Here is a 24,055-nt window from a genome sequence, read left to right as displayed (position 1 = left end):
GCTTCATTTTCTAGTTTAAGAAACAAATTTGTTTTATTTCCCGAATTGTTTGGTTTTATGATGATTACATGCGATTTATGTAGGAAAATGCACCAGTTGAAATAGTTATAGAACAGAATGTATCCATATATCGATGTATATGGCAATTGAATTCTTAAGTGTAAGTAGCATTATATAAGTGTTTGTATATCTGGGCACAGAGAGAAAGGAAGGTTCATCCAACAATAACTTTGCATGTCATTGGCTGACATACGAAAATGTCGCAATGTCTTCGTTAAAGAGTAGAATAGAGCAATTAAATCGTAGTTCGTATGTGTGTATGTATGTGTTTCATGAAGAATCTTTTTGGCAGCAGCATTTGTGACTTTTGATGATTTACTCCTCCTCCTCCTCCTCTCCTTCTGTGTATTCTTCGTAGCTGTCACCGCCGGTGGTGGAACCAGCAGCTGGCTCCTCAATGTTGGAGCTCAACTCAATGACGGGTTCTTGCTGAACTTCATCGGATGGTGTGACCGGTTCCTCCACCACGGGTTCCTCGGATTTCTGGATAGCCTGAAGCTCTTGGGCTGCAATCTCAGCTTCTTGGCGGGCAATTTCTGCCAATTCAGCGGCTTGACGAGCCAAATCGGCTTCGCTCTCTTCTTCGGCTTGCTTTTCGATTTCAGCCAAACGGGCAAGTTCCTGCTCCCGCTGACGTTGCTCCTCCTCCAAACGGGCTTGTTCGGTTAATTTGGCTTCCTCGGCCAAGCGGGCTTCCTCTGCCAAGCGGGCTTCCTCTGCCAAACGGGCCTCTTCTGCCAATTTAGCTTCCTCAGCCAATTTTGCTTCCTCGGCCAAGCGGGCTTCTTCTGCCAAACGGGCCTCTTCTGCCAATTTAGCTTCCTCTGCCAAGCGGGCTTCTTCTGCCAATTTGGCTTCCTCGGCCAAGCGTGCTTCTTCTGCCAAGCGAGCCTCCTCTGCTAATTTAGCTTCCTCTGCAGCTTGGGCTTCTGCCTGAGCCTTAGCAGCAGCTTCCTTGGCCAATTTAGCTTCTTCAGCAGCTTGGGCCTCAGCTTGAGCCTTGGCTTGGGCCTTCTCAGCCTCTAAGCGTTTTGCCTCTGCTTCGGCGGCTGCACGAGCCTTTTCCGCCTCCAATGCCTTACTGCAAAAATCAAACAAGAAGTTAACTGGAATTCATTTGGTCATTGATTATTGAAACGCACATTTCCTTGGCACGTTTGGCTTCATCTGCACGCTGGGCCCGCTTCTTTTCCACTTCCAAATCGTCCACAGCTTCCTCGTTGACGGTCAAGAGACGCTCCTGGCGCAAGCGTTGCTTCTCCTTGTTCTCCAAATCAATCTCATCCTCCAATGGTCTGGGTGCAGAGAATTTTCTCGATGGGCGATTGGGATCCAAATCGGCATCTGAAAGTCACATCTTGTTATCCAAAAACTGCATTTGATATTCTCGCAATGGGTAAATGACTAATCGAACCCCAGTATACACATAGATATGTAGTTAGAAACAAAGTGACTCTTTTAATAAGACTCTATGTAGTAATACTTACTATTTTCCTTCGATTTGGAGATGGCTGCCTATACACAAGGCACGGAAAACTTGCGGATAGAGTAGACGCCAATGAGGAGTATAGTGGTAGGAGTGTGTTAACAATGCAAATTATTATGAAGATATTTTTGAAACATAATGTTAGTGTGTGTCTGTTTGGTCTGTCTGTCTGTCTGTGTGTGTGTGTGTGTGTCTCTGTGTAGGCGTAGCAAAATACAAAATCAAAGTTAATGGGCTTAACCTATATACGCACAACAAGTTAAGTATAGATTCTTATATGTGCGTATAAATCGAAAGTTAAACAAAAATATCATATAAATGTGTGTATATATACATATATATTCATCAGCCGACATATTGCGATTAAGACAATGATTGATTGCCTTACCACAAATAAAATATGCCACATCTGGCCAAATATAGGTCAAGGCCATTTGAATGTTTCATGTTCTCTGCAAGATGTTTCAATCGAAATTAAAGTATATCTAATATATATTTGATGTTATATATGTATATATGCATATTTACACACATATTTCAACCAAAACCCACCATTAATAACAAGAGTTATTTTGAAGGATTATTGGGAAATTTTTGCTTAATTCGCCGTTATTTACATTGTGTGTACATTAAGTTCATTTATTAATTGTTATGTGCATACATTTATTCATACATTTTTCAAAGAGACTCTCATATGGAGATAATATATATACATATGTATTACCATAAATGCCAAAAATTAAATAAATATATACATATATATGTTTTATAAACAAAAAACAAAAACAATAATATAATATATCATCTTGAAGTTTTTGTATGTTTTAAGAAAGAAAAAAGAGATAATTGAAAACCATACAAAAATTCATGGAAACATAACATACATATAGATTTCAGTTAGTTAGCATAGATAGAAAGTTTCTAAAACTGTTAGTATCACAAGTGAATTTCTGCAGATTTTTTGTTTATAATTTTCGTCTGGTTTTTGTTTTTGTATTGAATCATGAGTTTCATTGAGAGATTGAGATTAGTCTGAGAAAAGTGTTAGTAGTAGCTTCAGAGATTGCAGATATCTTTGGTTCATCATGTGTGGATATCGGCTTAGTTGTCTACCACGCAAAAAGAAAGTCTTTTTTGTTTTTGTTTTTAATGTGTTTATATAGAAAAGAGAAGTGTGTATGTCCATACAAAAAATCAGGCATGTTATCATTTAGGCCTCAACTTCAACAGCTTCAACTGGAAAGAATCAATCAATCATAAAACGGTTTTACGTTAGTCAATTACAATGAACGGAACTAATGATGATGCAGCAACCAAATGCGTACGTTAATAATGGCAATAAGTAGATAATGCATTGATTATGTATATGTTTTCTTTGTATCCTTCAGATACATTAACAGAATGTGAATCCTTGCCACAGTGGGTCCAAAAAGGTATTCGCCCTAATCTTTTGTAAAGAGTTTAAGCAGAAAGTCAAATTCCAAATACAGAGACATGCTAAGGACAGGACAATGAAAAATATTCACATTGGAAACTGATTAGAGAAACTGATTGAAAAATTCATCCTGAGAAACTTAAAATAAGCAAGGAATATATATATATTGAATTAGAACTTTGGAAGAGGTAACCAATATATGATTATTTGGACGCAAAAAAGGTATTACAAGAGAGGGAGGGGCGGGAGAAAAGCGAGGCCAGAAATAAGAAATCGCTATGCAGGACAATCCCGAATTCATTCAAAAACTTTGGTTTCCCAATAATCACACTTTTCATAATGCCACTGACCTGTTTTTTGAAATTGTAAGCTGTTGACTAGTTGTCTAATTCGCGAGGAATGAGAAGTGAGGGGGAATGGCTTACTTTAGTCCCCCTAATGCCTATTCTATGCAAAAAAGAATAGTTATAATAATAGTACAAGGATTCAAAATGCAACTGCATATACGAGTATGTATGAACGGAAAGCAATTACAATGTTTATTTATCTGTGGCTATATACAGGTGGCATATTTAAGGATCGGGAAAGAAAGAATTGAAAGTACTTACCTTCCTGATGAGGAACATGGTTTTGCTTCTCATTTTTCCATGTCGGATGTCTAAGGTACCAGGACAAGAGGTTAATATCAGTTCGAACTTTGTCCGAATCGTATTTTGGGCTTCTAACATTATAAGCCTTATCACCACAAATCCTCACAGATGCTAGATGGCTTTTACCTTTTGGTTTAATATTCAAGAAATACGATTTAAGTAATAACCATTCATGCCAGCTCTATCTAGCATACACATTTCACCACATTCTTTGTCTTGCTATATAGAATTTTACTCTAAATCGATTATATATACCAACTTGCAGAGAGCTTACCAACATATTTGACAGCAGGCCTGGGATAGTGGGAAATGTTGTGAACCTCCTTGGCAATATGGCGAACTGGATTTGTAACACGGGCTACATAAGCATCCAGAGCCAGTTGTGATGTTGGCTCGTAAGTGTATCTACAAATGTCGGCCAGGTAAGAAGGAAGCACGAAGGAAGATCGTAGCCCAAACTTACCCGGATACTGGAAATGGTGTACAACTGCGAGCGCGGCGTACAACAGGAGTATGCAAATCCCGAATCAGGGATTGGGCACGGTTACGAATCCTACCAGTTTCCTCAGTAAAGGTCTGTAAATTTGCAACATTTGACATTGAAAGGAGTGACCTCTTTTATGGCTAAGCAGCTAAACCTTTTTACTAAGAAATGCTAAAATTCGTTCTTCTTGGTGTCAATAACTTACGGTAAAGGGTTCGGTATTGAGGTAATTAGTCAAGGCCCTTGCGCCGTATCCAGGTGGGAGCCTCTTCAAGTATGAAGGTGTTACACGGACTGGAGATGTAGTGATCCTTACCGGGGAAACGGAGCGAGCATAGACTCGTGTAATTGTTGTAGGATTGTAATGGTACGATGGTGTGTACGTTGTATACGAAGTTGGGATATAGGACGAAGTGTAGTAGGATGATGGCACATAGGTTGTTGGACTATAGTATGTCGATGGCGAAGTGTACGAGTACGAAGTTGTTCTCTCCGGCGATGAGATCACTCTAGTTGTTGTGCGCACAACACGAACGGGTGATGGGGAGTGGATCACACGTGAGATAACACGGGCGGGAGAGGTTACAACTCGAACTGGCGATGTAATAACACGTGTTCCACTGACGATGCGTCTTGGGATCGAGTAACTCGAGTAAATGGGATAACTCGATTTATAGACCTATTTGCAATTGTTAACAAATTAAAATTGACAATTCAGGTTGCAGAATGATTGAATGCAAAAGATAAAGATGATAAAGATGAGCCAATGAATAGTTGGAAATAATAATATCAGAATGAACTTGGTTATAGATATGCTTTCACTTTTTGTCATAGGAATATCAGCCCTGGGCCTAAAAGATTTGTGAACCAAATTGCTTGGACAAATTGGGTCCTGTGTGATACTCCAATAAATCAATTAGGAATCAAATCGGATTGATCTTAAATATCTTATTTACATGGTAAACATGATTTCAAACATTTCAATATATTTAAAGTCTTCGATTGTTAGTTAACTTCTTCTCCATGAAGTATTATGATCATAATCCTTAAATGGATCTGTTTATAGTCTATGGATAATATTGGGGTTCGGGGCATCAAACAATTTGTACTAAATGCTAATTAGTCATTGGTATTATTTCTGTTTCTGTGGGCGGTCAATTAAGTATTATTACAATGGGTTTTCAAATGGTCTTACTAACCAAGCAGACATCCAGTGGCAATGTTGTGATTGAGCAGTATGATAAATAGGAAAAGAGTTGAAGAACTAAAGAAAGATTGATGACAAGCAAAATTATGATTGGATGATTCGATAGCAAGTACTTACACGAGTCACCTTTTGAACAGAAGGATACTGTAAGAAAAGGGGTGAACAATAATGAGTTTTATATATTTGTCAGTGTCATTTGGCCTAAGTGTGTGATCTCTTTTTGTCTATCTTCTAGTCGTCTGCGATATCCTTTATATATGCCTACTAACAAAGGATTTCTTGTGGTGAGGTCTCTCTCTCCCTCTCTTGCTCTTTTTCTTATATGAATATCGTATCTCGGATATGGTGAATTCAGATATAATACATAAGGACATGTTTAATAAAGCAAAAGTTTTGTTTTTATTGTATCACAAATATGTTTCAATTATAACGCTTTATGGATAGAATAAATTATACAATGTACATGTAAAGACAATTTGCACATACATAACTAATCTGTTTTACAAGAATTTGAATATCTGATTTGATTAGTTGATTAGTCAAGTCAAAAACAATTCACATCATATTCATGTAGATGAGCAGCGAATAACGTCATACATTCATTGTTAAATTAAATAAATTTTCAATTATTAATCGTATAGAGAGAAGAGTTATGGGGTATTAGTGTTTATATAAGGGTTATTCAGGTCTGTTTGGACAACACTAGGTCATGTCCATTTAGACATGGTACGAGAAGTGACGGTATTTGGTGCCACCGGGCAAGTTTCCAGAGGTGGTCGACGAGTAGCTGTAGCCACCGGGTCCGGCGCCAGTGGTGCTGGTACGCTCCGTGCTGTAGTTGTAGCCACCGGGACCGCTGCGGGATGATTGCTCCACAGTTGAGCTATAGGTGGAACGCTCTGGCCTGGCGTAGGGGTTGCTCGAATCGTAGCTGCTCTTTTCAACCGTTGACTTTGAGGTGTACGAGTAGTCCGATGAGGCGCGGCTGCGATGTGAGCCGGGTCTGTCCGTGCACAGGTCTAAGCGTGGAGTCTATAAATTCCGATTTGTACATTTAGGTATAGAATTCTTTTACAAATCAAACAATCAACAAATATGTGATGTGATGTGGTTGTGGTTGTGGGTGTGTATATGTTATATATATGCAACTATATGACCACTGACCCGCTTGCTGTTCCAAGACTTGCATAAATAATAATAATAAATACATATGTATGTATATCTCCATATGTACATATGTATGTATGTGCAATTGCTCAATGAATTTAAAGTGTATTATTAATCCTATTTAAAAATGGAAATTGAAACATGTTCGAATATTTAGGAAATTCTTATCTACTTTCTCTGCTCTTGGCTATAAGTAGTTCCTAACACTTCAAGAAAACGAAAAACGAATAGACAAATAATGAAACGATAGAGTATCGGGGGATCGGTTAGATACATACACAGCTGTATATATGTAATTTACTTTTACAAATGCTTAGTGGGCTAACACTATAAATTTGATTGGATTTTCGGTTCGATTCGGATCGGTTTGGTTCGAGTTTGGTTTTTGGTTTTGTGTGCACTTCTTTGGGCTTACGCTGCGGATGGAACTTCATTAGTACGAATATTTAGTGACCATCGCGCCGGACTTTTCGTTCCGATAGGTTTCCCGCCGCACCGGCAAACTCTCCGATGCAGCCCGATGTAGGCGTGGCAGTTCACTGTCAAGACTATAACGTGAAGTCCTTGCAGCTGTGTTGCCACCGGCTTCCACGGTATCAATATGCTGTCGCACCATACTCAGGATACGTGTGCGATTCTTGTCCCGTGTCGAGATGTACGGTTCAATGGGTTCGTAGACAATTTTATAGTTCGGTTTGATTGCAGCCCGATTAATCGGATCAAGTATCGATCTTTTGCGCTGCTCATAGTCTGGTCGGCGCACTCCGAATGCAGTCACTGGATCTGAGATGAGAGTGGGACGTGGCACGAATGGAACTTTCTCCCAGTCAATTGGTGTTCTGTTTGATTTCTGCAAAGCCCAGAATTCCACAATATTTTTGGTTTAAATGTCACAGACAGCCGACAGAGGGGAACGCTTGGTTAGATGTGGGTACAACTGGAGGAGGGCATGGACGTGCCCAAGCCAAACTCATATTTACATAACTTCAAAGTGAGTAGTTAATAAGCCCATTTGAAGGTAAGGACGTCGAAAGCATTTATCAACACATTTACATATATTTATGGGACGATATATATACAGCAATTACCTATGTATTTATGTGTGTATGAGTGTATGTACAATGTAACAAAAGGTTCAGCTTGAGGTTGGTCGATCTTAAAGCATTTGGACAGCATTATATTAGCTATTACCTACATAAGTACATACGAATGTAGTGTGGTTGTAAGTAACTAGCAATGGGTGCTTAGACACAAGAAAACAACAAGATGATAAACACATCTATCATGCAATGGACGACACAGGATAACTGAGCTGGTACTAGGATTCGAAATGAGAGGTTATAGCATATGTATGTACATTAAGGGTATTCATATGGAGATATATTTGCCTAGAGGTGAAGAGAACCGAAAGATCTCAAAAACAAATGCCTCTTCTTCTTATTATAAATATTCTTGACACAAATTTAATCTAACTTTAATGGCTATAGTTCAGTTAAACAAAATATATACATAAGTGTATTTAGAAATAAACAAGTGCCTAATAATTTTCAGTTTTGTTTTCGAAAAGTTATAAAAATTGCAATATTTTTGCCATTTAGTTACATATATCTAAATAATGGCTTATATAAACAGTCATGCGTGTATATGTATGTATGTGTGTATATAAACATTGTATATAGTCATGTAAAATTGTATGCAAATGCCAACGGATGTGTGATTACATAAATGCGTGTACATCTGTTTGTCTCTAAGGATATATGTATGTACTTGTATCTATATACAAACATATGTATATACATATATATACATATATATGTACGTGTTTTTGTGCTTGAACCAGACGCATTCAATATATACTTTGAACATTTTCTTCAAATGTTTATTTTAGCAACGTTTTTTTTTTTTTTTTGATGAAAATATTGCTGGCACTTTTTTTGTTGTTTCTGTTTTTTTTTTTTTTTTTTTTTTTTTTTTTTTTTTGGTTTTTGGGTTGTTGCTGGCTTCTCCTATGGTTTTGGCTCATTTTAATGTATTATGGAAATCGGAAAGATATTTTTAGGTCTGGGCAAATGGCAAAATGCGCGCGCAGCTAGTATTACAGAAAATCTAAACAGCAAAAACCGAAACAGCAAAATAAAAACAAATAATCGAAGAAGCACCAACAAAAAAATAGAAAAAAACATTTTGTTTTTATAAATTCCATTGGGAATATTTGGCACATCTTTCATCATTGTTTAAATTTTCTTTTGGAAAATGGAATTTTCGAATGTATACACAAAAAAAAAAAAATGATTAGAATAATATAATGTCTATTCTCTTATATATGTAGGTGTCTATCCGTTTATTTGTCGACATAAATATGTACACACACACACACACATCTTTATATATAGTACATAGTTGAGGGATGAGCACAGATGAGTCCGTTTTCCCCCCTCCACAAATATCTTAATCTCCGATCAGTGAGGCAACAAATATTTTTGGCAAAATTATTAAAAATAATAATAAAAATTGTTCTAACCTTGGAACAGTTTAGCGGGAATCGCATCTTCATACATATATATTAAGTGTATACATTGTACATGTAAAAAGTGGAATACAGGGACACAAATACATACATACATAGTTAGATACATACATAAGTATTTAAGTAGGTGTGTACATGGGTGATGCTTAAAACGAATTAGTTTCACATATTCACGAAAAAAATGTGGGTACTTATAGACACCACACCTAACTAAGCTACATTAGATATCATACCCTAATATGTAGTTTATATACTAATAATCTGACAGTAAATAGAAATTGTATGTAGGTAGGTACTAATAACATTTTAAGGATACGGTTACGGATACGGATACGATATTCATATTTGTTTAACGCTCTTTTGCATTCAAACGTGTTTCAATTTCTTATCGATTGTGTATGTATGTATGCCTTGTATGTAGATGTACATTCAAATGTACATACATACATCAATCTGTAGTGCACAGCAAGTGGGATACAAGCGCCTAGGTATTAAGTTCTTCAGTTTTTTATAACAAATTAAGAGGTAGCAAACTGCTTGAAAATCTGTCAAATTTATCTGCACAAATCAAATTTATGGCACGGATCGAAATATCATATTATTTTTATTCACAAATTAAACTCTTTCACAAATAAGAAGGCAGAGAAATTTCACAGATTTCATATTTTTTATTTGATAATTGAGGAAACCACACTACCGTATGTCAAAAGTAAGCTTTATAGTTTTGTCTTGATTCGATTTTGATCCTCGAAGTGATCGAATATATTCGACTTACCGTCACGGCGTACGATGTAGTCACCGGCCTGGAGCTGTAGGTTCTGCGAGTTGTAAATCCACTTTCGTAAACCATTTTGTTTGCGTTTTTTTTGGTTTATAGAAAATCAAAAAAGATTTTTTGAATATATTGAAAACTTAATCACTGGGTTCGTTTTGGTTCGAATTTAATCGTCGATGTTCACTTGGCGCCCGTTCGAGTTGTTCTGCCTGAGAACGATATGAAACACTTGCTTATAATATTTTCATTTTCAAATAATTTTTTGGTTTTTTTTTTTTGAACAGCCTTCGGCGCAGAAAGTCTCTAGCTCTCCTCTCGCTTTCCATTTGCTCTCACATCTCTCCATCATCTCTCTCGTAATCTCCCAAATGAACTTATTTTTGGAATAAGGAACAAAACAACAACAACAACATCATCATTGAGATCTCTTCTCAGAGCAAAGAGCGGACGAATTCTTTTTACATAAATCTAACAATTTTCACATTGCCAACGTTCGAGAATACATATATTACTCATTATAATGATATCTATTATATGAATATCTCTCTTGTCTGTACAGTATATGTATATATGTATATATGTATGTGTGGGACATATAAGCTAAATATTATTAAAGAGTCATCATAAAAATTTACTATAGCCTCAGTTTTTCTACGTGTTCTTGGAGACAATAATGAATAATGTATATTTTTGAAATATTTTCAATCCAAAAATGGATTTATTGAGCTATACATTGAATATAAAACATTTTGAATATGTATATCTTTAAATAAATCTTTTGAAAAGTGACCAAAAGACATATATTAATCGATGCAGAATAATCTTGAGCACGTCTCTTCGCTCTTGGCATGGAACATTCTACATAAACAGACATACTTATGAATGTTTGAATATATACTCATGTATGTGAGTACTTTTGTATGTCCACAGTGAGAAGTGACATTAACCTTAATGAATGGCAATGAATAACATATCACAGATTTCAAGGCTGACAAAAAAATTGTTTGGCTAATATTGAATTTTATTACATACAAGTATGTATATTCTTGGCATTGAAACAATTATCATAAAATATATTAAAGAATATATCCAAATAATTATGTGAAAAGAGAATTTAAATTTTAAATATTTCAAATCATAAATGATTTCACTTACCAGACGACCATTTAAAAAAAAAAAAGTATCCACTGAAGGTTTGAACTTTTCTTGGGACTCAGAAACCAAAAATTTCCATTGTTATGCCAAAAAAAATAGTTTATTGAAATGCACAGGAGATTTAAAATATGAAAAAAATACTCAAATTTTGGTTTAACATGGCGTACAAGATACACAACAATCGAATGGAGCACAGCCAGGCGTGCAAGGTCTGCAGACTTCAGCGGGTTGTGCACATGGACGACACGGAATGCTACGGGGGAACAGGAAAAAGTGGCAGTATTATTATGAAAACTATAGAAATCATTGACTATTAAATACCATCTGTTAAGAAGATCGCGCTGTTCCAATTGAGCTCGTAGGACATCACACGGCCGAACTTCATCGCATCGACTAGACCGAAGGTTCCTTCGATAATACAAATTGCTTCTGCTTGATCTTGGGTCCTGTGAGCTTTTTGGTCCCCTGGTACCAAACCGGCCACGGGATCGACTGTCCTCCCTTTTAGTGCCACCATCGCTAGATGCTCTTCTTGCTCCTTCAGATTTTGATCTGCCTTTATATTTCTGTGACTGTTGCCGATCAGAATCATCTTGACCTTTGCCTTTAGCCCCCTGGTTTTTGTTATCATCTGTTGTAGCTTTTTTGTTCTTGGACCTATCTTTGCCTTCCTTTGCTGGATCACCACCATCCTCCAGTTTGGGTTTCTTTTTGTCTTTGCCAACATCATCTTTATTTTTTTGCATTACTCTGGGAGTCAGTTTTACCGCCTTTGCTCTTGTCTTTAATTTTGATATCGTAGCCACTGGACTTATCTTCGATTTCTCCAAAGCGATCAGGTTTGTTTTGACCCGGGCCTCCTTTCTGTTTCTTCCCCTTATCGGAGTCTTCCGGTTTTTTACCTTTTCCGGAGTCTGTTGCCATTTTGTCAGTGTCTGCTTTTCCACTTTTATCAGCATCTTTTTTAGATTTTCCCTCCAAAGCTGGGGCATCTTTTTCGTCTGCCAAAGTCTTTTTACCTTTTCCCTGTTTATTTTTGCTTTCATCTGTTTCTGTTTCACCTTGTTTATTCTTAGACTTGGCTTTTCCTTTATCTTCGCCATTATTGTCTGTATCCTTTCCCCCTGGTTTGTCAGACGATCCACGTTTATTTTTGGATTTGGCTTTATCTTTGTCATCGGCATCGTCGCCAGCGCGACCTTTCTTTTTATCTGATTTACTTTTGTCATCGGCGGAGTCCTTGCCGCCAGCTTTGTCACTTGATTCTGGTCTATCCTTCGATTTACCTTTAGCTTTGCCATCGGCATCGCCATCGTGATCTTTCTTGGGCCCAGTCTTTCCTTTATCAGCTTCGGTTGCCTCTTTTTCTCCAGGATTCCCGATTTTATTCTTAGATGTGTCCTTATCCTTATCTTTATCCCTTTCTTTATCCTTATCTTTATCCTTATCTTTATCCTTATCTTTATCCTTATCTTTATCCTTATCTTTATCCTTATCTTTATCCTTATCTTTATCCTTATCTTTATCCTTATCTTTATCCTTATCTTTACCCTTATCTTTGTCTTTGTCTTTATCCTTATCTTTATTTTTAGCATCGCCATTGCCATCCTTATTAGTTGCGGACTTACGTTTTCCGTCACCAGATTCCTTTTTATCGTTCATTTTTTTTGACGATTGTTCCTTATCTTCATCACCACCATCTTTCTTGGCTTTTTTGTTAGCTTCTTTTTTAGCTTGTTCCTTATCTTCATCTCCACCGTCTTTCTTGGGTTTTTTGTTAGCTTCTTTTTTAGCTTTTTCCTTACCTTCATCACCACCATCTTTCTTGGCTTTTTTGTTAGCTTCTTTTTTAGCTTTTTCCTTATCTTCATCACCACCATCTTTTTTGGCTTTTTTGGTAGCTTCTTTTTTTGCGTTATCATCATCTTTCTTCGCTTTCGCCAATGCTTGGGCTTTTGCCTCAGCATCAGCATCATTTTTACCAGGTTTCTGAGCTTTATTTTTGAAGGACTCTCTTTTCGCATCATCATTGTCTTTTCCGGTCTTATTTTTAGATTTCTTAGAAGACTCGTCCTTTCCATCTCCGGCAGTGTCCTTTCCTTTTCGGTTTTTCTTGGACGATCCTCTCTTATCGCCGTCCTCTTTATCATTGCCTTTCATCTGCTTACTTCCCGTTCTCTTTCCACTGTCACCTTTGTTGCCTCCACGATTCTTGTCCTTTGACTTTTTCAAAGAATCGTTATCTTCACCATGTTCCTTTCCTTTGCCTTTACGTCTTTCATTCTGTTTGCTTCCATCTCTTCCCTCGCGGGAAGGACGTTTTTTCCCCCTATTATCATTATCCTTTCCATCTTTTCTTCTAGGTGATCCATATTCATCAAATGATTCTAAACCAAGAATATCGATTTTCTGCAGTTACTCTATGAATTGAATGCAAATATTACCTGATGCACCTGTACCTGGTCTACTGTTTGTACTGTTGCCTCCTTCGAAGACTGTATACTTCTCCCGACATTGCTGGCGATTATAATTTTTTATAATTTTATGACAAATCCTTTTAAGCAACGAATAGGTATGGTCATTCAATGAAGAACCATTGCAACAGCAATGACAACGAAAAGGGCTGCACCTGTTCTGATTTTCATTGCAAAAAATTGTGGTTGAACTTGACGAACTAGCAGCAAGAGGAACGCAACGGCGATTAAGAATTGTATTTGTATCTTTGAACTTAAACTACATACCCCGATGGTGAATCACAACAAATGGGTCCTAATACCATGTTCTTTGAATTTTCATTTTTTTGTGAAGGTGTAAATTTAATATAAATTTTGTGTGACTTTCAAAAGAAATGACTTTAAACACGTAGATATTCGTTTTTGATCCGACAGCAGTTCCTAAGTCAATGCCATTTGAGAAAAATATCAACTCAGTTGGGATGGGATTGTGCTATTACTTGTGACTACTTAGATAACCAAGAAGAATTTAATCCAATTATCGCAATATTTAGTTTTTAATGCACATATGATTCATAGGAAATTGTTTATACACAATTACAGGAACTTGCAAAGCGCAAAAGTCAGTGACTTAATACCAGAAATTATTTGCTCGGATGATCCCTTTGATGGCAAAAGAGTTACGAAGTCGCAAGTACTTCCACATACTGACTGATTTCATTAAAGAAACATAGTTACTTTGATTATATACAGAGACAAGCATTTTGCAAGTTATTCGTATTGTCTTTTACTGCGCCGACTCCATGTTGTTGCGATAATTTTGTTAAATAATTGACTATGACTTGAAAATTGCGTACTGGCGTTTGAGTTAACCAACACACGACATTTTCCAAAATATAATGATGCTCACTCTGATGCCACTGTTTTCGAACGCGTGTTCATTCGTTAGGCTAGAATGATTTTCTTTCTTCGCCCTTCCTAAATGCTTCACAGGCGACAAACGTAACTTGCAGACAACAATTTGTAATTTGAACAAATTGCTTGAATTTTTGTCCAACGCATGGCGTTTTACTCAGTTTCGTTGAATGCATATAAATAGAAGAGTGAGTCTATTTTACATTGTTAGTCTTGAGCCACTCTTGTGACAAAAGTGTATCGTGAAACGGATTATTTACCCCAGCAATATAAACCATGGATATATCAAATAGAATCCTAATGCTAACCCTTAGCATGCTCTTGCTAATAAGTGTCTCTCAGGCTATTCCTAAATATGAAGAGAATCCAAAGTGAGTTTTTAGAAGATTACTTTTACCAACATGACGTATGAGTAATATTGACGTCCGTTGCGTATAAGTGCTTAAGAATCTTTCAGTTCCAAACTTTTAAAGTTTTGTTCTCTGAATAATTCTGAATTACAGATCTTATGCTGAGAAATCCCAATGGAATCGGTCATACTATAACGAGAATAAGACCCAACTCAATGAACCACAAACAGCTTCAACGAAAGACAGACTCGAGCGTCTGGGTTACACAACTGGCTATGGCAGTTTAAATGTATGTACGAATGACAATTTTGTTTCGATGTATGCAAAATCGATATAAGAATTATATTAAGGGATATCCGGGTGGCACTGGACTATCGGCATATAATCCCATCAAACTGGATCTCGGAGGAGTCGTCTTGGGCACTCTTGTCGGCATTGGCGCTATTATCCTTATACCCAAAATTTTATCAGCCTTCCATGGCGGCTACGGTGGCTATGGGCGAAGTAAGTAGGCGACTTCAAATGGCAATTATTCACTATTAATCACCATCCAATGTGATGCAGGTGAAAACGACGATTTGACGTCACTGAGCAGCATGATTAACAAAATCGACGACGTGCTGGGACAGAATAACATTGACTCTACCAGCTGTATGCAGCGCGCCGTATGCGGTTATGTCCGTTCAACCGAGTACAATATGAAGGCCGGATCTTCAGACCAAATGGATGAATTCATTCACATGTTGTCCGAGTAAGTAAAACTATTTTTGTTTTTGTTTACATTCGCTTTAGATGAAACATCGTTCTAAATATAAAGCGCTTATAATCACAATTAGCTTCATTCCCATTCGCTTTGATGAAAATATGAAAAAAGCTAATTATAGAAACCAAAAAACAAAAAAAAACAACACAAAATTAAGAAAATAACACCGATCCACATTGACATCGGTGTATATATGTATAATCAGACATACATACATCAATATACAAGTGGGTAGATATATTTGTTGTTACATAGACAAACGGATTTATTCACATGCGTATACATGAGGTTCAATGCTATTCATATTCACTTCTCTGACGAGTCAAATTCATTGTCATCTAAAAAACAAAATAAACATTGTTTATTTATCACATAAATACATAAAAATAGCTATCCTCGAACCAAGGGTATACTAGTGCTAGGTTAGACACTTTATCTACGGAATAATTCTTTGCCATGGCAGATAATTTGGATCGTTTTTGCTTTCTAGGAATGCATTAGTTGACTACCTTTTGGATGGCACGGCAATAAAAGAGGCTTTAGAGCATGGGAAGCGAACCGATGACAGGGCCTGTGATGAGGTCTATTCCACTTGTCCCTTGGATAGTAAATCAGCCACGAATATTTTAATGAAATTGTTGCCCAAAAAACAATCAAAATCTAAATCGCCAGGTGCTTAACTACAATATTTAATGCGTAATCGCAAGCATTAAAATCTTTATCACTTTGTTACAGAAAAAAAAGAAAGAAAATAAATCAATTTTAAATAATTTAATGCATTGCCAACAATTTTATTTAGTGTAAAGTGAAAGTGACTGAATCCTAACAGATATAACTGTGTGATTTGTGTGAAGATTTTTCGATTTTGCATCCTTCAGGACGTCGCAGAAAGTGTTGCTAATCTCTACAAGTTAAATGGTTGCACTTTGCTCGCACTCGGCCATCATTGATTGCAATTGTTTCTCCTGTTCTTCAATAATGGGCAGCCAATGGTCAGAAGGAGGATTAAATTTGAAGGACTCAAAGTTGGGCAATTTGTTTAAATTACTAAGAACAGTTTTTCGATGTGAGTTCTTTTCATGCATTATCCGTTCTAGTTTGTCAACCAAACTATTGGACTCCTTGATTAAATCATCGATCGACTGTAACAGAGCATACCAATCGATTTTCTGTGTGCCAATCAAAGAGTTACCCCTCAGACGAAAGGGAAACGGCACAAAACTGCGCCACGGCTTATACGGTTCAATCGTGTAGGGTATAAAGGGTCGTTGTGAATCCATTTCAATAGCATCATCTTCAAAGTGCCATGCATCGATTGTTGGACACGTAGCCGAGCCACTTGGAGGACGACTTGGTGACTTAGTATCCTCTTCCTTCACATAAAACTTGCGAATTTTTTCAATTTGATTAGCTACCCTTTTCTCGACATCGGATAATAGAACATTACCCTCGTCGTCCACTTCGGGTATATAGGAATTAACAACACTATCATTGTAAGCTTTCGGCAACAGGGTTTGGGTTGATCGTGTTGATTGTTCGACTGTGTCCGTCATCTGGGACATGCTGTAGGTCAGCACATCTGCAAAAAGACTAATAAGCTAGGATATTTAGCATTTTATACTTACATTGTTGGTAGCCATCCTTCTTCTTTGAATATTGGCCATCCGTAAGAATTCCAATCTCCTTGTACAAAATCAAATCATTTTGTGCTCCAAGACTCTTCTCTTTCATCAGTTTGGTAGGCACAATATCTGTCTGAAGGGCCACATTAGCTTTGCCAGCTCGTAAACGTCTGAGACAGGACAAGAATGTATTAAAAAAGGAAAAATCTTGAGAAAATGAAGTGTTCACCTCGAAGCATCCAAGAGTTTGGCGCGAAGCAAAGCATTTTTGTCTGGCTTAGACAGAGTTGACACGCTAACTGCCCGCCATGGAGGTCTCTTAGCTTCTGTTTCCTTCTCCTTCTCGGCAGCCAGTTCCTTCATACGTTTCCAGCTATTTTTTGCCCTGAAGTTGCAAAAACATTTGTTAATATCAGATTTCTTTTTAATAATTCCATCATTTATATATTTTCTTTTTATACACATTAAATTTTCTCACCTGCTTAAGGCTACACTGCGATTGTGCAATGTTAAAGCCGCTTGCTGCTCTTCCACACTTTGCGCCTCGCTGCTTTCTGACGATGTTGCACTGTTGTTGGTGCCAGCAATTGATTGGAACTTACTCATGTTGCCGAATCAAGTTTTATTTTTACCCTTTTTTTCAATTTTAAATGTGTGTTGGTATGAGAGGTCGGTGTATAAAAAACTTTATCCTCAGTCAATACATCGATGCATAAACAATTTAGGATATCCATGTTGCCATGGTATCCCGTTTAAAACGGTGGCGCATTTATAACCTTAATCCTTATTGTTCATACTGAGATGTTTATTTAAGCGTTTAAAATAATAATCAGCCATTTCAGCTGTAAATCCGCCACTGGCTTAAAGCTGGCATAGTAATGGCTTATTACATTTACATAAGTAACTCCACATTTCAAGCATTATCAGTTAATAACTTATACGCACAGTATGACAGCTAAGCTAATAACATTCGCGGCAATACTCGAAGGAAAGAATCTTATTAAGAATTCCGAAGGAATAAGAAGGAAATCTCTCTTTTCGAAAATTATTATTTGACTTAAATTATTAAAAAGCAAATTATAAAGCCACAACATTTTGTACTTAAACACAACAAAAGTAAAAAAAAATGCTGTGATTAGGGCTCGAATAACTTACTTATTAGATGAGAAATCAGAATTGGACTGAGAAATCTTCTGTTTTAAACAATTGACAGTTTCGGTTTATTACTTACATATTTAAGTTTGTACTAGCAATGTAATAACACTTAAAATGGTTATAATTTCGGTATAAAGTTACTTTATTGCTGTCACTTGGTTTCTAAGAGTTGTGATAAAATGCATTTAAAATGCGAATTGTGTCACCATTGTAACCCTCTAAATGTGGCCTGCCAGCTTGATAACCGCATTCTGTGAATAGCTCAGTACTCTGACGATGGAACCAATAGTTTTTGGCAGCACTGCTGGAGTTCAGATCAAGCGTATTCAACTGGAATATGCCAAAGTGAAAGACACGGCCGTCGGTCTGAATAGATTGCACCACTATGGGTCTCGTAAGGGCACCAGGTGTGGAATTGGCGTGCAATTGTTTTGCACGTGCCACAGCCAAGGCAAACGCCTTAACCATAGTTCTCGCTTGAAATTGGGTTTTTGTCACTTCGGAGCCATGTGAGTTCCTGGTAAGATGCTTATCAAAGTAAGCAAAGAGTGTATGAGGATGCGAGCAATTTACATCTGGCCGGAATGCTAAAAATAAAGCCATATCCTTTTGTATTTATTTCTAATGTCATATTAATGTAACTCACGGTATAAATTGTCTTCAGTATAAATATGACACTTTGGTATGGAAATTGTGCATTTCATTGGGTAAAGATCAGGCAAATCTCCATCAAATTTGCCATTGATGGTACTTAAAGCACGCGTGGAGCAAATAAGTTTGTCTGCTTTGGCATCGAATCCAAGTAGATCCCCGTCTTTGGTAATCGATGTTTTAAAGTTAGCATTGTCGACCAGCTTACGGCGTACCGACACAGATCGACCAGCTAATTTTTCAATTTCAAATAATAATTTGTTTAGCAGAAGGCGACTGAAAATTGAATTACCAGGTTACTTGGAGCACAATATTAATACTTAATTGCAGCATTTACTTGCGTCTTTCATGAGAAATACCATAAACTCGAGGCAAGTTGAAAGCCGGGCGATCAACCAGCTTGACTTTGGGCAACTTCACTTGCTCTGCATCTAGCACATGCGATGACAGTATGGCATGGCGGACATTCTTGTCAAGGATACTCGGTAGCTGCTGATTTTTGATAGCATCTTCAATGTTTTGCGGAAAGTTCTGAATCTCTATCGAGTTCGTTAACACCTGGGCCTGTGGTATACCTCCAAGCAACACATTGTTGTCGGAAAATAAGTGGCAGGGATTAGAGTGCCAGTTGGGGTGAGTGTGATCATCGATGATTGGCCTTAGGTGTGACCCCACAATATTAACCCTATATAAATAAATGAAAGTTAAATTTTGATTCAACGGCTACATAACATACTTACACTTTTCGCTCGCGTTTGGGCTCCAAAATATCTTCTGGAGATTTAACTTGCACTCCCAACCTCTGCAGCTCTGCAGCGGCACCTGTTTCACGAGGCACACGTTTACCTTGCACCAGCCAATGCTTCTTGAAATGCCACCCAATATGTTGGGCGCACAATTTGTTTGTTAGACGCATTCTAATATAGTTTTTTAATTAATAAATAACGAAAAAAAGGTTATGCTTATGTTATAATATGCGGCTAGTCTGACCAAAGATGTGCAATAAAATAAATGGCCAAAAAAAAATACTAGATGACTGATACAGAAATTCATTCGGTATTTCTGCGGTATATACATGCAGTCACACTAGCGTTAAAGCGGAAGGAAGAATAATTTGTTGAATAATTATTCAATTTGTAGTTAAGATATCTTGTAATCTAGTAGCTCTAACTTGTTGGTAAGTGTTTATTTGACACCTGTAGATTGCGCAAAATGCGCCATCATTAGTTTGATGTACTTTTAAATTAAGTTTTTTGCTTGATGCCAACAGCATAAATCAGCCATTATGCCCCGGTATCGTGAATGGGACTTAGCCTGCAAAGTGTATGTCGGTAATTTGGGATCCTCAGCATCAAAATACGAGATTGAAAATGCTTTTAGCAAATATGGGCCATTGAAAAATGTGTGGGTGGCTCGTAACCCTCCAGGTTTTGCATTTGTTGAATTTGAGGACAGGCGAGATGCTGAGGACGCAACCCGTGCACTTGACGGCACACGCTGCTGTGGAACACGCATTCGCGTGGAAATGTCTTCGGGTCGATCGCGTGAGCGCAGCCGCCGTGGTGGAGGACAATCGGGTGAGGCTGGCAGCAACCGTGGAGGCGCCGGACGACACAGGTAATTTGTTTGATCAAAAAAAAAAAAAAAACATTAATACACGAAATTTAATTTGGATTTGTTGCGCATAGCAGTTTCGAATTGCCATTCTCCGAGCGAAATCTAATGCAATATTCGAACAAATGATGTACCACAGTTTGTTTAAAAAAAACGCTAAATTTTTGCGTACAATCAGAGGCTTAGATATTTTGTATTCCCCCTTGACTTAAAGTTGTGTTCTTGTTAAACGAGAGTTATCGACATTTTTACAGAACTTCTTCTACTACTACTCTACTGCTACCTCTTCCTTCTACTACTACTACAACAACAACAACAGCAACATCTTCACGATTCACAGCTACAGCTCCTCCTCCGTCGCAATCTGCACAGCCAAAACCATCAGCAGGGTTAACAGCAAGTTTTTCAACTATAAAACAACTAATTACAATGCTCTGCACCCCGGCACTCCAGATGTTTCGTTTAAAACCCAACAACGCAATCCCCATCATCATCACCACAGCACACAACGCAAGAATCACTAAACACACCACCAATCCACAACCAGCGATAAAGCAATATGTATATAAATTCCGCATGAAACATTTATTTCCAAGCATACAAATATGAGGCCACCAATATTTATTTTGATATCCGTCAAAAAGGTTTTATCCATTTCATGCTTCGTCATGAAAATGCGAACTTAAGTGCCGCCCACAACTCTATTCACGTTTAAACTTTCAAAATTTTTCCCAAACTGATGTTTCCACACAAACAGAGAAGAAGGTACATACACGTACTCCGACGAGGACATTCTCATGTATACATATTAGTAAATGGTATTGTAATGATTTTGCTTGTGTGTATTTGCCCAATACGACTATTCGCAGGTTGTCAGCTTGATTATTTTGATTTTGCTTTAATAATATAGTTTGATTTGGATTTTTCTGCTGAACTGTACCATTTTAACATCATCAACTCGACCATCATACTCAACGTCAGCGGATTGGAGCAACATCATCTCTGAACATCAATCCAGCCCTCCTTTCCACAACCTAGTGCGTTCCCAACCAACCAACTTCACTTCTCTGCTCAGCTCAGCTCAGCTCAGTTCAGTAAATTGACCCGTTACAACAACAACTACCAACCAACCACTCCAGCAATCAACAAACCACAACGCACATATCGGGTGCCTACAGAACTTCCACACGTCTATACGTACACTGTATGGTATTTAGATAAACATATTTTTTCGTTTTGTATACATGTTTCGTTTGACCAGCAGCCGCTAATAGATATCGTTGCATATTAGGTTACCTTGTGCCAAGAGCTAATACTAATTTCTTAATCAATTTGCCTAATCTATAAATGATTTATTTTTCAGATCACGCTCACCACGCCGTTCCCGTACGCCACGCAGTCGCAGTTTCTCCCGTGATCGACGCAGCCGTTCCGATTCGCGCGATCGCCATTAAGAACAATTATCACAAAGGACGACGCTTTGTAGCATCTACATTTTGTATAATCAATAAGTTTTTTATCTTCCGAAAACCCATTAAGTCTTTTCCACAGTTCTAATTTTGATTTCTTTTCGTCTCCGAAACATGTAATATCATCCATCATACAGAGGTAAACAGTTTATCCACCAAAATTCCCTGTACATTAATAAATACTTCTTTCTATCCGTGTACATTCACATTGAGACTATTCATTTCGTTAATTTTAGCCAGAAAAGTATTCAAGTATTGATTTCCAGCAAGATGATGATGTGCTTGGCGCACATTTTATTTTGTGAGATTTGTCGAGCTACTACTGTACAGTTTTCTTAGAAGTATTCTCGAATAATAATTTAAACAGGCGGCGCACAAGTGTAAAAATATTATTATGTATACTAACAAAAGGTACACTTTAAACTTAGTAAAAGACGCAACACAAATTCGTTGCACATTTCGCACTGGAATTATTCTTACGTCTAAGTCAATATGTGTTCTTCAGTTTGAAGAAGGCTTACAGCCCCAATAATACATTCCTAACGCATGCGGTATGTATTTGATTCATTAACGTCAGATAACTCGCCTTTGAAACTGATATCAATTACAAAGTCCAAGTCCCGGTTATTACGCTCATTGGGCTTCATTTGGAACGTTCCGGTTATTTCCTCATTCTTTTTGGCAGTCAAGTGGTCATCCAGATAAAACACAGTCTGCTTCCAGTGCGTGTATGTGGAATCGGGGGATGTGCTGAAGCCCAGACGCTTGTGGCACTTTGTGAACTCAATGTTAAAATACGTGACCAAAGCTTGAACAAAGTCATTACGCTTAATTGTCAAATTGAATTTGGACGAAAAGTTCAGATCGGCTTTCTGCACTGTATACAGATCGACCTCCTTTACCATACAGGCTGTGGATACAACCTGCTTGGGATCCACAACATCAACGAGTGGTTCAGTGACGGCCACTTTACGTATACAGCTCATGTCGAAACCGTAAACATCATCCCACCAGTTAATCTTCTCGTCCTTATACTGACGATCTTCGATGGCGGTTATATAGAGAGTTCCTCTGTCCGGGAACATCATTCCATTAGGTTTTAGCCATTTGTCTCGGGCATACAGCACAGTGTCCAGCATTGATTCATAGAAGAGACAGTATCTAAAACGATTGACAAAAAGTTGTAGAAGCATTCACCAACAAAAAGATCTTTGAACATACCCCATCCACTCTGAAATTATGATGTCGACCTTTTCGATGCCATTTGGCAATTCGACTTCCTCAATTTTGCCCTTAACAACCTGGATCACATTTTGTAAATTGTTGTCTATGACTACTTGTCTCGCGAACTCAATAATGTTCGAACAATCTACGGCAAATACTTGTGCTGCGCCGGCTTTGGCTGCAAACATGGAGAGTATTCCGGTTCCACAACCCACATCCAGTACAGTCTGAAAGGAAATGAATGCTTTATTCACAAACTGTATCTTTCACCGGTGTCCACCACGTGTCTTACCTTGCCCTGGAATAAATGCTTATTGTGGTACATGGCATTGCGGTAGGTGACAGTACGCACTTCGTCCTTAAGCATCTCCTCGTGGATTCCAAAATGCGCGTAGGAGTCAAAGTAATAATCTCTTGACGTCATTTCATCTGCATTTGAACTGGCGCCATCAGCACTCTCAGATACACCGTCAGCATCAGCAGAAGCACCGGATCCGCTTTGCGGTAATTTTTTTAGCACATTGTTGGCGTTGGGTGTGAGGCTGAGGCCGGTCGCAACACCGGATGGACCTTCAGTAACCGAATCCATTGTTATATCTATGGTAGACTGTTAGAAGACATCCAATTATACTGAACACATGCTGAAAATATCTACTTACCATTATCTAAGTTTTAGCTTTGTCTGAAAAAATATGGCAGCAATTGAACCGTCGTTGAATTCCTGGTCTGCGTCTGCCTTCTTTTCCCTCCCAAACACGCGGACAGTGTGACCTTATGGCGCGATACCAATCTAAAATACCAAATGCGATGAACACGCTAAACTTGGTTCAGTGTTGGAAAACGACAACTAGTGTTGTGAGACTTAGTTTTTTGGCGTTTAGAATTTTGAATTT

General features: G+C 37.8%; 7 protein-coding genes across 18 annotated transcripts; 2 read left to right on the top strand and 5 right to left on the bottom strand.

Annotated features, from left to right (window-relative positions):
- Positions 1 to 6: 6 nt before the first annotated feature.
- LOC137582137 (protein anoxia up-regulated) lies at positions 7 to 10,019 on the bottom strand. 5 transcript variants are annotated; one of them, XM_068296581.1, is made up of 8 exons: positions 9,792 to 10,019; positions 5,440 to 5,466; positions 4,321 to 4,794; positions 4,095 to 4,207; positions 3,906 to 4,036; positions 3,590 to 3,757; positions 1,203 to 1,404; positions 7 to 1,141 (listed from the first exon to the last, which is right to left on the bottom strand). In XM_068296581.1, the coding sequence occupies exons 1-8, from the start codon at positions 9,864 to 9,866 to the stop codon at positions 376 to 378; spliced, it is 1,956 nt and encodes a 651-aa protein (XP_068152682.1). In that variant the 5' UTR covers positions 9,867 to 10,019; the 3' UTR covers positions 7 to 375. The 5 variants fall into 5 exon arrangements, with proteins under 5 accessions (XP_068152682.1, XP_068152683.1, XP_068152684.1 ...); XM_068296582.1 differs by lacking the exon at positions 3,590 to 3,757 and having other exon boundaries at positions 9,792 to 10,018; XM_068296583.1 differs by lacking the exons at positions 7 to 1,141; positions 1,203 to 1,404 and adding an exon at positions 2,165 to 2,782 and having other exon boundaries at positions 9,792 to 10,018.
- A 999-nt stretch (positions 10,020 to 11,018) lies between these two features.
- LOC137583019 (cylicin-2-like) lies at positions 11,019 to 13,843 on the bottom strand. Of its 2 annotated transcripts, none has more exons than XM_068297889.1 (4): positions 13,688 to 13,843; positions 13,391 to 13,620; positions 11,268 to 13,333; positions 11,019 to 11,199 (listed from the first exon to the last, which is right to left on the bottom strand). In XM_068297889.1, the coding sequence occupies exons 1-3, from the start codon at positions 13,723 to 13,725 to the stop codon at positions 11,679 to 11,681; spliced, it is 1,923 nt and encodes a 640-aa protein (XP_068153990.1). In that variant the 5' UTR covers positions 13,726 to 13,843; the 3' UTR covers positions 11,019 to 11,199; positions 11,268 to 11,678. The 2 variants fall into 2 exon arrangements, with proteins under 2 accessions (XP_068153990.1, XP_068153991.1); XM_068297890.1 differs by having other exon boundaries at positions 13,406 to 13,620.
- A 751-nt stretch (positions 13,844 to 14,594) lies between these two features.
- Positions 14,595 to 16,157, top strand: Desi (Desiccate). Its single transcript, XM_068297585.1, has 5 exons — positions 14,595 to 14,685; positions 14,818 to 14,953; positions 15,015 to 15,168; positions 15,229 to 15,415; positions 15,918 to 16,157. The coding sequence occupies exons 1-5, from the start codon at positions 14,615 to 14,617 to the stop codon at positions 16,105 to 16,107; spliced, it is 738 nt and encodes a 245-aa protein (XP_068153686.1). The 5' UTR covers positions 14,595 to 14,614; the 3' UTR covers positions 16,108 to 16,157.
- A 30-nt stretch (positions 16,158 to 16,187) lies between these two features.
- LOC137582857 (uncharacterized) lies at positions 16,188 to 17,655 on the bottom strand. Its single transcript, XM_068297584.1, has 4 exons — positions 17,528 to 17,655; positions 17,279 to 17,434; positions 17,053 to 17,219; positions 16,188 to 17,006 (listed from the first exon to the last, which is right to left on the bottom strand). Exons 1-4 carry the CDS (start codon positions 17,653 to 17,655, stop codon positions 16,339 to 16,341), a joined length of 1,119 nt encoding a protein of 372 aa, XP_068153685.1. The 3' UTR covers positions 16,188 to 16,338.
- A 673-nt stretch (positions 17,656 to 18,328) lies between these two features.
- Positions 18,329 to 19,853, bottom strand: mRpL37 (mitochondrial ribosomal protein L37). The gene is made up of 4 exons (XM_068296912.1): positions 19,596 to 19,853; positions 19,193 to 19,540; positions 18,851 to 19,131; positions 18,329 to 18,791 (listed from the first exon to the last, which is right to left on the bottom strand). The coding sequence occupies exons 1-4, from the start codon at positions 19,769 to 19,771 to the stop codon at positions 18,367 to 18,369; spliced, it is 1,230 nt and encodes a 409-aa protein (XP_068153013.1). The 5' UTR covers positions 19,772 to 19,853; the 3' UTR covers positions 18,329 to 18,366.
- Positions 19,854 to 19,914: 61 nt separating this feature from the next.
- Rbp1 (RNA-binding protein 1) lies at positions 19,915 to 22,138 on the top strand. Of its 6 annotated transcripts, none has more exons than XR_011033244.1 (5): positions 19,915 to 20,032; positions 20,126 to 20,472; positions 20,724 to 21,287; positions 21,380 to 21,678; positions 21,833 to 22,138. XR_011033244.1 is itself a non-coding variant. In XM_068296183.1 (4 exons), exons 2-4 carry the CDS (start codon positions 20,141 to 20,143, stop codon positions 21,884 to 21,886), a joined length of 528 nt encoding a protein of 175 aa, XP_068152284.1. In that variant the 5' UTR covers positions 19,915 to 20,032; positions 20,126 to 20,140; the 3' UTR covers positions 21,887 to 22,138. The 6 variants fall into 6 exon arrangements, 2 of the variants coding, with proteins under 2 accessions (XP_068152284.1, XP_068152286.1); XR_011033243.1 differs by having other exon boundaries at positions 20,724 to 21,307; XR_011033242.1 differs by having other exon boundaries at positions 20,724 to 21,678.
- A 59-nt stretch (positions 22,139 to 22,197) lies between these two features.
- On the bottom strand, positions 22,198 to 23,957 carry Art1 (arginine methyltransferase 1). 2 transcript variants are annotated; one of them, XM_068297298.1, is made up of 4 exons: positions 23,822 to 23,957; positions 23,455 to 23,769; positions 23,160 to 23,389; positions 22,198 to 23,099 (listed from the first exon to the last, which is right to left on the bottom strand). In XM_068297298.1, the coding sequence occupies exons 1-4, from the start codon at positions 23,822 to 23,824 to the stop codon at positions 22,478 to 22,480; spliced, it is 1,170 nt and encodes a 389-aa protein (XP_068153399.1). In that variant the 5' UTR covers positions 23,825 to 23,957; the 3' UTR covers positions 22,198 to 22,477. The 2 variants fall into 2 exon arrangements, with proteins under 2 accessions (XP_068153399.1, XP_068153400.1); XM_068297299.1 differs by having other exon boundaries at positions 23,455 to 23,759; positions 23,822 to 23,941.
- Between the last annotated feature and the right edge of the window lie 98 nt (positions 23,958 to 24,055).

The sequence above is a fragment of the Drosophila tropicalis genome, unplaced genomic scaffold (genome assembly GCF_018151085.1).
Source record: "Drosophila tropicalis isolate 14030-0801.00 unplaced genomic scaffold, ASM1815108v1 contig_859, whole genome shotgun sequence".
Classification (NCBI taxonomy): domain Eukaryota; kingdom Metazoa; phylum Arthropoda; class Insecta; order Diptera; family Drosophilidae; genus Drosophila; species Drosophila tropicalis.
This window is presented reverse-complemented; position numbering and strand designations above follow the sequence as displayed.